We start from the raw sequence: 12,833 nt of genomic DNA, 5'->3' as shown, positions 1-12,833 counted from the left end.
TTACAATGTCGATTCAACCAGCTGATGCCCGGTTGCACGAATTGAATTTAACTACTGTAACGTCATCGTATTATCGTCCGATTCGTTCATTGGTTTTCCTTGGTATTACTGCCGATAGATGATGTCATTTGAAGATGATCAAGATTAATATAAGGCCTTCATAGATTAAATCAGTTACATCAGTGCAATCAAAGGTATTAAAGAAATAGGAATAAAGGTTTTCTGAGTAATAATTATGAGAGATAACATAAATTAACACCTAAAATTAATAATTCCGTAGAAAAAATTCTTGAGATTCTTGATAGTAGGCCTATAATTTTTATTTTTTCAATTTATTTATTCCACAATTAAATTATAAAAATGGGGAATTCCCATCAATATAGGAAATTGACTAATCTAAATAAAGTTATGCATGTGAATGGTTGAGCGTGTATCGACAGACGGAATCGCTGTTATATTATTAGATAGCTTGCGATTGGTTGTTCAATTTTCTCTTATTCAACTTCTGTTGGTTGTTGCTTCGACAAAAGAATCTTTGCTTTCTGATTGGTTAGCATGATAAGTATGATTGGTTAATTTCTCTCAAACTCAACTACCATTGACTACCAATAACCAACGATGAAATCGCTGTAATATCATTGGTTATCATGCTTCTCTGGGTCAATTTCTTTCACCAAAATACCATTGACTACTCTATGATTACTCTAAGCTTGTGATTTGACAGCTTCTGCTATTCTGTTAAACCTTGCTATTTTCGATTTACTTTATAAATATGATACAGATATGAATAATACAGCCAGGCTCCGAACATGCCGGGGTGATTTGAAGTTCAAATACATATTGCCGTTATTATAGGTATAGGTTATAAAACAACATTAGGATTGAGTATAATATGCAAACTTTAATCCATACTTAAACGAATAGAGGCTAGTAGAGACAACAAGCAGTTGTTTGACTCCCGAGTTGATTTTGGTCTTGATAGTATGTAGAGTTTTAGAATTAAGTTTGATAAAATATATATGGTGTCATATCTGCTCCAAATACGAAGTAGGAAACAGCTTAAAAAACTGGGAGAATTTCAAAACAAAAACTTCAATAAACCCACAATTAAATTCATTCCAACTGGATATCGAATTTGATGGACAAGTGGAGTAAGAATCTAGTAAGGTATAATACATGTTGCCACACGCCATACTTGGATGGTATTGCATGAGAAGAGGCGTGGGTGGTGGAGGGAGACTGCTTTGTAGAAGGGATACTTGTTGCTCTGCCACGTCAGGCTGTCACTGTTTGGCAAATAGCCAGGAGGGTTTAGGGTTAGGAGATGACGGTGTGTACCAACAGACGCGTTATTCCAGAAAGATCAAGAGGGACGAGAAGGTTCAAATTCAAATTTAAATTGGCTTATTCATAAAATATGACATACTGTACTTACAAAAATATGAAAGTGTTATGAATTACATGAATAATTCTCCCTGCCTGGATGATTTGACCGTGTGCAGGGAGGAGTCGCAAATTATCAGACAGAAAGCAAAACACTAGCAATCATAAAATAAATTACAAACTATGAATAATAATGGAATTTAAAAGAATAATAACTAAGTTCATTATAATGATGAATATTAAAACTAATGATAGAAAAAAATTAAAGTTTCAGCTCGATGGCGTTTAAGTAAAGGGCTGAGTTGGGAGTAATAGCGTTATTAGCGTGGTATTGTATGTAATATTTAAATTATATTTTGTGTTTAGAAATAGAAATATTCATCTATATGGAGAATGTAGAAGAGCCTCCTGAACCATCTGAACCGATGTGGAAGGAGGAAGAGTAGTAAGAAGAGGAGGAGGAGGAGGTGCTGGAGTCGCGTTGGCGGAAAAGTAGTGAGTGATGTAGCAAGTAAGAACAGAAAAAGGAGAGGTAGAAGGATAAGAGAGAGAGAGAGAGAGAGAGAGAGAAAGAGAGGGGAAGATGAAGAAGAGAAAGAGAAGATGTTGGTGTGAGTGTTTAGGGATGATAACAGAATAAAGAGAAGATGAGGAATAAGAAAAATATTATGGGGAGGGGGAGAAGAAATGGAAAGGGAGAAGGAAAAGGGAAGGAGAAAGAGATAGATAGATAGATAGATAGGCTGCCTTCATTTTAACCTGGAGAACGAAGTTAAGGCGCAGCCGGCCCTCTCTTCCACTTAGAAGGAGGGGGATAAGAAGAGGAGAGGAGTAGAAGAATTGGAGGAGGAGAAGGAGGAGGTGGAGAAGAAGAAGAAGAATAAGAAGAAGTAAGAGGAGAAGATTGCAAAAGGGTTCGAGACTACTGGAACTGGTGGGCGAGGGTCGAGGAGGGATGAATTTGCATATTAATGCAAGTTCTCACCCCCAGCAGTGAATGTGTATGAACTCATCTATGAATGGCTCTGTGATGAGACACGTCAACAACAGCCTTCACATCATTAATCAGGCGAAATGGTGCTTTTATTATATTGCTATATAAAAGTACATCAATTGCATATTTACCAATTTCATCTGAAAATCAAATGCCTTTATTGGGCTCAATTACAGACAACAAATTTAATTACAAAACATTAAGCAAAGCAGAATCTATCAATTTTTTCCCCTGTTCTTAATTTTATTATTTGTTTCTACATTCAATATCCTGTTTAAAAAAATATCCTCTTAAAATAAAAAATAACATAAAATTTCATGACTATTTGTTCCTTAATCCTTAAGATCAATAGATATTGCTCTAATTTAGCATTGCTTATAAAATGAAAGTTGCTATAATTTAGAATTGTATTTCGAGTATGACGCAATTATTTCCGGTTTTTTTTCAAAACAATGTTTGCTGATGAATTCAAAAGAGTAATTTATTATTTCTTTGTGAAAAATTAAAATAAACTCGAAAGATTTTCGTACAATAAGTCATAAGAAGGTGTAATAAAGACATACTAGCAATTGCAAATATTTCAATTGAACAGTGTTCTGTTTCAGAAATTGAATTATTGATTCGAATAACGGGAATATTGTCATAAAGTCATAGAATGGACCAGACAACGAAATTTAGTACGAACATTAACAGCAGCCATAAATCTAGCCAGATGGAGAAAGGAAATAAAATTAGTTTGCGGGATTTTTGAGGTCTTAAATTGCTTCTACTAATTGCCGGAAATTCATTTACCGTTCTAGTCTCTTGGCATTTCGATACACGAAATAGACACTCAGACTGGTCAGAAGCACAATTCTTTTCAAAAATGTGAATCTAACAGAAGTTGATTCATGAAAATGTGAATTCTGGTATTAACAGAATCAAATGTAATCTTGTTCAAATGTTCAAAAATTGCAGTAGCCTAATGCGAATAATCAGATAAATGTAGGAAGAACAAGAAAAAACACAAATTATAATACTAAAATTTAATTAGATAAATTTCCTCAATATTCTCAAAAATAGTAGCCTAGCTTGTAACGTGTGTTGTTCTTTGTTTACTGGCAATATTTTATCGACTTTATCATTCTCTAACAGCTAATCCAATAGAATAATAAGAACACTAAGTAGTATAATCACATTTTTTTTAATTGTGCTTCTGCTGTATCTGATTATCTATTTCGTGAAGGTGTAGAAGATCATGTCAGCTTTGAGGCCCAAATTCAATGAATTATTGTAATTCTTGTACAGTAAAGTACAACCATTGCAAATCGTTAAGTTGGAAACAGTTTCCAACACCACAGCATTATTCTGAACAAATACAGTAATACCAATCCAATGATGCATCTGTTTAAAACAAAGCAAATACATCATGGCAAATCGAAATCGAAATGTAACCCTGATCACGTACAAGCATTCCAATTGGAATCTGTTAGTCCCACAAACACACAACCCGTTTATTTCACTCGATTATGATGGACTTGGAATTTGATATTTGATCGGAGGCGTATTGACACATCAGATGGTGTCGTCCAGCTCCAGTCATGATTGATAAGTTTCATTAGCACAATCGACATTTTTTATTAGCGTAATCGATCAGCCTTCTGGATAGTGTACGACTGCTGGAGTTTCCATTGCATGTATATATGTAGTGTATATGTATATAATATCCTATTTGACATTGACGCATGTTCTATTATTTACGCTCTCTCCAGACAAGAGGAAGGAGAGCGGTCTAGTGAGACTCACTTCAAACTGTCAGCATTGATAAGACGGGAAACGTTTATGTTATTTGTGTAAGGAATGCTGACAGATTAAAGTAAGTCTCACAGAAGAAAGACCGTGAACCACTGTTGTTCGTGTCAATAGAATTGAAATGGGAACAGTGGCGGCTCTTCTGATAAATTACTGGGCGCCGAAACAAGAAAATAAACTCGTGGGTCCCACGGATAGTAGGAGACTCAGTTCGAAGGGTGGATCGGTTCAAATCAATCTGGAAACGTGTCATCAGTCTTGTACATTTCAATGCCAGATTAAATGCCGCTTTCAGACTTATAATGTAACAAGAGAATGTGCGACAGCGACAATGATCTGTCTTCACAGAGCTGACTGATTGTAACCGACTTCAATGATTTATTTAGGCTAATAGTGTTATTTTTTAAAACAAAAATCAATCATATAGGAATGATGAGGAGAGGAAATTAATTTAATTATTTATTTAATAATGTTGATAGAATATCAATCATATAAGAATGATAAGGGAAGGAATACAAGAACATTTCAAAATTATTCCTACACCTACCCCACATATTATGTGAATTTTTATACCTACATATACTAGCTGGCCCGGCGAACTTCGTACCACCGAAGGGTTAAATCAGTGTTTCAAAGTTGAATTAAATGCGTTCGTAGTTGTTGATTGTATCTAAATAGATAAACATTTAGTAACTATTAACATTCCATGTATATTATCTGCTATATACTGTATTTAAAAAGTGTATCCCAAAAAGAGTGGCTCCAGAATCACAACGGCATCTAGTGGCTGGAACCAACAAAAATTATACCCAATCAGGAAAACCAATGTACCTAGAATACATTCTATTTTATTCTAGGTACCTTGAGGAAAACTGTTAATCCGAAATCGGCAAGTTTGATAATTTGTTGTTCTTGAATTTACTGTCAAAAATTCTTAATAAGAAGATCTTCAGAATGAAAACACCTGATTTTACGAAATTCGCCTTTATTGTGTTGTGTTTTGGCATCTTTTAATCAAGATTTCTCACCTTAGGATACACTGTTATTTACTATTTCGTGCATTAAATATGATATTTTCAAATGAAAATTAATTTGTTTCTATATTATCTTTTTACGATAGGCCTGAATCTTTTAGGTTACTCCCATTGTAGTGAATTCGCAAAATAGCTCAAAAGTTAATGGAATAGCCTGATATACAATAAGTGCAATACACTTTAGACTACAGAGCAAAACAATTTGAATAAGTTTTCCAGTATTGACTGACCCAGATGCATATTGATGGGACATTATCAGAGTCTTGAACAAACATGATGAGTTGGAAAAGCCTTGAAAGCTCACTCATGTGTGAGGATGGCCTGAATGTGGCTGCTATGAATAATTAGCTTATCACCAGAAAATGTGTTTAGTAAACTTCCATTTCGTTTGAAACACTTCATCAATTTCACAAAACTCATAACAAAAACTTATTTTCGCCATTACAATGCATATTTTCATAAGGAATATACAGATAATGCTTGAATTAAGCATCAATTTGATGAGTCGAACTAAATCTATATATAAAAATGAATGTCTGTTTTTGTGTATGTTTGTTTGTTCCCTATAGTCTCGAAAACTACTTGTCAGAACGGCATGAAACTTTGGGGATGTGTTGTGTGAATATTGGGGATTGTTTCTGACCAGAAATTTGAATAGGGGGACTATAATTAATTATTTATTAATCCATTTTACAGACCTATGTTTTCAAAATTTTCGGCCGAGCGGCTACCGAAGAACGGAAAGATGATCATTATTCAAGATCATATTGTGATAATATGATTCAGCATCTAAAGTTACCAGCTGTCTAATAAACACGTCACCCTGTGATGAATTGTGACACAATTTAATAATTATTGGTATTAAAACGGTAGTTTGGAGTTGAAGTTAGTGTAGTTGATTGGTACCAGCTGTAGATAATCGTTCCTTAGAAGACCTATACAAATAATAATTATCACTCCTTTATAATTGAGAAACTGTAAAATGTTGGAAAAAATTATTCACCTCATGAAAGAAAGTTGTTCATACTGCATTCATCAATTACTGAAGAATGACAGAATAATTTAGCTTAGCTTATATTCTTCCTAAAATGGAAGATGGAGTTCTGTGTAATTCATTGTACATCGCATATTTCCTGGACCATCTATTGACAATCAACAACTATGAAAACATTAAATTCATCTTTGAAACACTGATTTAACTTATCTATTTTTTTTTTTTTTAATTCAACACATCAATTCAATTCGAATATGTTTTCGGAATAATAGCCTAAATGCTGCATGACAGCACATAGGAAGTCCGTATTGAGATGTAAATGGAAATATTGATTGTCAGGTAAATTTCATGATTCACCAAATAAAGTCAAGTGTGACATGAGATTCATTGACTTTTTGGCGGTACGAAGTTCGCCGGGTAAGCTAGTAGGTTAATAAATTATTATTACAAATCCAGTTCCAACATTACTTCGAGTACTGACCAGTTCCAACAAGTACTGAATACCGTATTATTTTATCTACCAAATGTTATCAGTATCATTTGTATGGTAAATAAAAAATTTAAAAAAAGAAACATTAAAACTGTTTTTCTCGCTAATTTCGATAAATAATTACTTTGAGATAAGATGTATTCACTTTGAAATATATTGCAATTGAATAATATTCCAAAAGAGCACAAGAGAATGAAGAGGGAAAAGCGAGAGTTTGGGTGTGTTTGTGAGGAGTGTTAAAGAGTGAGAGAGAAAGGAATTGGTCACAAACCGACAGCACCATCCCCCGCAGCCATATTGATCGGAGGGTAGGCCCGCCACACCCTTTCAAAAAAACAGACATCTTCAGAGTTCCAAGAGAAACTTACAAGTCCTTCAGCATGCGAATATAAAGTTATTTCGAATAATCAATGCATTCGAAAATTATAACTCTATTTTGGCAAGGAGCAGTAACAAAAAGGTTTCGACCAGGAATACAATGGAATATGGGAGTTGGGAGTAGGGTGTAGGGTGTAGTGAGAAGGGGCGCAGCTGTTGCTGTTTGAGGGAGCCACAACGCAGCGCAGAACGCACCTGTTGATGAAAGCAAATGGATGCCAGCCAGACACAAGGTTGCCTCTCGCAACAAGTAGCTCCAAATTTCCCCCAACTCATCACTGATCATTGCAAATCCTACTTTCCGTAAATACTACTCTCAAGAACGAATGTCACCGTATTCGTTTTCTCCTAAGCGGGCACCAGAAATTTAGAAAAAAATGACAGTATATTTTTTACTGCTAAAATGTTGAGAATAAGCCCTCAAGCTCAAGTGATTGGTCAGAGGTTTAAAAGCTCCAGTAAGACAAAACTACTATTCACAATATATTATATGAAAGAATACAGATTAAATGAAAACAGATTGTTCTTAAACAAGATAATGACTATAATATGACTCATTATCTGATGATCATATCGATAATATAATGCTGGAAATCAGACCCTCTTGGTTTAAATGCAGTTTAAAGATTAATTAGTCAGCAAAAGTGTGAAATTATTGTATAGTGTGATGGAGGCAAAATGGGGTTTTGACCTGTTGTCTCCATGAATAAATAAAAAAATAAAATTACCTGTTAAATAAAATGTAATGTTGAGATGGAAATAAATGAGAAATTGCATTTATTCAAATGTTAATCAATACATTATTATAATTAAACGAAAATCCTAATGGAATGATGTAAGTCACCCTAATATTTACAGCATTTAATTATGATTTTAGATTAATAATAATTGGAATGTAACTTAATGTTAACTTTTTTCAAGTTGATTTTATTTGTACATGCATTATAGAAGTCATGTTGTACAATTTATTTGTGAAAAAACTCTCCTATTGTTTTCTTTTATTGTATCTTGTTTATTGAGAGTTGAAATATTTTATTAATTTAGAGTATCAACTATTTTTCTGAAAAATATTTCGAGAGTAGGCTACTGGTGTCGGTTTTTTAGGTAAAGCAAGAACCTAACTCTCAATCAGGTTACATTGATATGATAGTGCTATATAAGAAGTATTTATTTAAATTACATAAAATTCAGTATTTTAAATTGTAATATTTTAAAAATTTTGGCAACCACAAGAAGGAAACTGAATGAATTACCTCTCATGAGGTGCAGGGAAATAATATTTGCAGAACCAATTCATGTCGGTAGACTAGTAGAAGTTTACTACTGTTAAATAAATTATTAAGACAAATGACATAATAATTCGAGCCCATCATCTATTGTTCTCCTTTATTAAGTGAAGATAAATTGATATTGTTGAAAATGTTGATATATTTAAAATTCTAGTTCAACTTTGGAAGTGTAATTGAGAAAATACTTGTTTCTAATTTTCCATCGTCAACTAATAAAAACTTTCTTCAACATCATTGAAACGAAATTAGATTAATGTAGAAAATTAAATTAAAGAAACTTAATTAATCGATGATTAGATTAGTGAGTTTTAATAAAATTTCATTACTGATATTTCCTTTTTAATTACTGATAATGAATAGCTCTATTAATAACTGCAAATTAATTTCCATTCCTGTAAAATAAATGAATGGAAACGGTTAAGATTAGGATTAAGACCAATTTGATCAATATGGATTTTCTGATAATATAAGCTTACTATAAGGTACGTAAAAAAGTTGTCAATGACGTTATATGTACAATATCTCAATGAATGATTCATTGAATCTAATGACTCATTCCACATCAAATGCCAATGCCTTTCAACAATCACATAAATTATCAATGAAGAATAACTCCACGTTTTTCATCATAACACTTCCGCAACAATGAATCATCACTTTGACTACTCGTTTTTAGCTTTTTATAGGCCAATTTCATTGATAAACTTATCTTTGATGTGAATTGGAACTGAACACATAACATTTTTATGTTTTGTACTGTACTAGGATTTGCACATTTTTAGAACGCACGATGAAACATCACATTTACTATTCAAATTGATTTAATAAAATTAGTATCTTCATCATTATTGTAATACAGATATATATTGTTAGTATGCAATGCTTTAATTTGATAACAGAAATTTTGAAAGTATGACTACAAAAAGCTAACATATGGTACAGACATTTTAAACTCTAAAGATTGGAGGATACAGAGAAAAATCAATGACCTCACCGTATTAATGGATAAATTTATCAGGCTTGATATACGAAACAAATTTCACGTTCATAAGAAATTTATCCATTCGTACGTAGATCGATGGACAAAATATTGTTTTCCTGAGCGAACGAAAGATTGTGCGTGGTTTTCAACAGAAAGGGTCAGCTCAATATAATGATGTCCACGATATAGAATAAAATTACTTTTTTATTTGTTGACGTGGCGAAGTTTGGGCAGTAATATCCACTCTACCACTTAACCACGTCGTTAGCAGAAAATACAAGAATACAATACAAAATATGCAGAGGTTTATCCTGTTGATACCCTCCCAATCATGATGTGAAATGAAATAAATAATAAAAAATAGAAACAAAAAATGACTAAAATGTAATAAATATTTGTAAATAAGTATTTGATTTTAGCAACATTGGTGTTGGTATCCTTGTCTATCATTCGACAAAGCAGATAGCGCTATCCTTTTCTAGCTCCGCAATGGTGCCAGAACGTTTTAAAACATTTTAAATATATAATAAATAAACGAAATATTTTATCTCAATATATGAAAATGTATTATTTAATAATTTTTAAATATAAATATATTTTCTTGATGAATAGAATATACTTGTCCTTTTAAAACAGGAATGAACTATTAATAATTATTACATCAGATATACCGGCATCAGCTATCCTCTTAAGAAGGCAGTGATAAGGTGGAGAATCGGCAACGCTGTTCTCCTATCTTTTTCCACTGCCATGACAACGTGGACCTCACTATAAATGCCCTTCCCACAGCTATACCACCCTTGCTTGTAAGAAAATGTTCTTTAGGTGATGTGTTGTGGACAATGAATAGGCCAGTAATGTAATGTAAGTTGAATAGACATGAATAGACGACTGGGGGGCCACGCTCTTACTTAGTTACCGAATCAAAAACCTCAGACCAAAAATAGCAGATTCAATAAAAAACATTGGAAATGCAAATGGCAAAAAGTGATTATTATAATGTCATTATTAGAATTTGTGTGAGATAGTTAGGCTATTATAAAAATCAGTGTAAAAATTAATGAGATAATACAGTGTATTGAGTTTACCATGGTATTCGATTAATTAATTTGAACTTATCAATCAATTAATTTCAATTTAATCAATTAAAATTTAATAAATAATATCAATTTAATTAATTTGAACTCGTCAAAAATCCATCACTGGAATTAGCATGTCGATTTGAAGTATTTGATGGAAGATATTATACTATTGTTAGTAGATTTCAATTTTAATTTTATCAATAAAAAAATTAATTCACTGTAGGCTATCTTTAAACTTTTATAACCTACGCATATTCAACTAAAATAAATTACACTAATATTCAAAACTAAAATAGCTTGATAGAGTTGAATGAAAAATGGACACGATTCTACATAAAACATAAAAGCAAAGAGATATTTTCCCTAATAGAGTGAAAATGTCAAGATTTGACAAGCTACTGTAAAAGCCGATAGTAGAAAATTCGAGTACAAGTAACTAACAGATTGAAGATAGCGTTGAAGATAAGTGTAATAATGCTATTCCACCACTAATGAAGTGAGCCAGTTGCATCATTGAAAATTATCGATTTTTACAGATGCTTCGAGAAGAGCCTTGTGCAAGCATATGCTCACTACCCGAAACCCTACCATATGGAAGGGTGTGATTGTGATTTAAACTATCAAAAAAGTAACGAATAGTGTTGGATTGTAGGTGACTTACCATGATTTAACGCGAATCAGCACGTCTCCTTCAGCAAGAGTAGCCGGCTCTGGCTTTTTCTGAATCTTAACAGTTTTGAGGCCGCCGAAACCGGTCAAAACCACGGCTCGCATCTCTTTCGGTGGCTCCTCTGGAGTTTTGTCGGCTGCTTCCTCAGTTTTTGCGGCAGCATCTTGCTCCGGCTCGGTCTTGGGAGTTTCGGCAGACTTGGTTTCTGGTTCCTCAGACATGGTGAAGTTTGTGGAAGTTGTTGAAAGTTGGCGTACCGAACGAATGCGCTGATCAACAAGTAGGCTACCACTCTGCAACCAGACAACAGGCAACTGACGCCGAACCGAACCGAAACAGCGTCCCTCCAGGGCTACCAGAACTTTTCCCTCCTGCAAACAAAAATTCCCTCGCCACCCAAAAATTTTCCCTCCTGTTTATCTGCTACGCTTGGCCACTCCGACCAAAAAGCTTTTTTGATAAGACGGCTTCTCTGATTGGTTCTCGTGGAATTAATCAAGATTAAAATTTAATCAGCTTTTGTGCAACAGGCACATAATATATACCAAATAGTAATAAAATTCTAATGTATAACAAACTATTATGCATTATTAGAAAACGTAATTGAATAACATTTTCAAGTAAATGGCTATTCAGTACCGTATAAAAACATTCATTAGCGAGTTTTAAGCGATATTCATCGTTCCTTTTAGGGGCTATTTGGTGATAACAACCCCATTACACAGTGATAGATCGTTGGTACTTCCATGAGTCATGAACAGCACTGGCTGGATAGCTTGTGTCAGAATATTAAACTTATTTACAAAAAAAAAACAAGATCAAGATGGGAGGTACGTCATATTAGAGCTCAGAAAACACGGGAATACCTCTTCATCCAGGGAGTAGCATGCCATACTCGCGAAGCGCCCTCTAAAATTTTTTCATCCTGCTCTCGGATATACTCATACATTGGCACCCTTTTGTAAATCTTGAGTGCACTGACAGGGAAGCTACTGTATTTGAACAAGTCAGTATGGCATGTTTGCGCATCAGTTATGTAAATCTTGACAGTGTATTGCAGATCACAAGGGCACGTATCAAGTTGGGCACTGGAAATCTTCCAGATCAAATACATTCAAATTTTGCAGGTACGCTCGGTTGGCTCTCCTCTATAGGCTCACTGAGGATGGATTTGGAAATTTCCAAAGATTAGTTACGCCTAAAATCAGCGTTTTTTAGCTTGTTCAAGAACATATGAGCCTAGAATATTCAAATTTGGTTCAGACGTTCACATCTTCAAATATTATGTCACTACGCCGATAAAAATATGCTCGAATTCAGTGTTTGTTTTTTGCATGGTTTAAGATTTTTTAATAAGTAATATACAAAAAACGTTCAAGTTTGGTACAAAGGTTAATGTAAGGTGTACCTACAAAATGTTGTGTCAAGGGGGCTTAGGAGTCTTGTCGACGAAATTTGTAAAATCGGGGGTTTTCCAGCGTTTTCTGCATTTTCTCGGATTTTTCAAGACCGAATTGACAGAAAAAGTTAAAATTTGATACTCATACTGTACTCAGCTAGGAATTTTCGTAATCAAAAGCTTAAAATTTTCGCCAAAAACCCGTCCAAAATCGGCATGGGTCATGCAATGTTGTGTTAAGAGAACTGCCAATACGCCTATTTCTTTTGTGTTTGAGTTCTCCAAGAGTTTTCAGGAACGAATGAACTTGAAATTCCAAACTGATGATATACTGCAGCTATTTTCCA

At 33.7% G+C, this 12,833-nt stretch overlaps 1 protein-coding gene across 1 annotated transcript in view; it reads right to left on the bottom strand.

The window, feature by feature from the left end:
- LOC111050865 (synaptic vesicle membrane protein VAT-1 homolog-like) overlaps positions 1-11,430 on the bottom strand; it is a 60,037-nt gene extending 48,607 nt beyond the window's left edge. The window contains exon 1 of the mRNA XM_022337242.2: positions 11,079-11,430. Coding sequence (XP_022192934.1) covers positions 11,079-11,308 — 230 coding nt within the window. The 5' untranslated portion in view covers positions 11,309-11,430. The remainder of the gene's footprint in view (positions 1-11,078) is intronic.
- Between the last annotated feature and the right edge of the window lie 1,403 nt (positions 11,431-12,833).

The sequence above is a fragment of the Nilaparvata lugens genome, chromosome 2, assembly GCF_014356525.2.
Source record: "Nilaparvata lugens isolate BPH chromosome 2, ASM1435652v1, whole genome shotgun sequence".
Classification (NCBI taxonomy): domain Eukaryota; kingdom Metazoa; phylum Arthropoda; class Insecta; order Hemiptera; family Delphacidae; genus Nilaparvata; species Nilaparvata lugens.
Note: the sequence above shows the minus strand (reverse complement) of the source record. Positions and strands in the feature narration are given on the sequence as shown.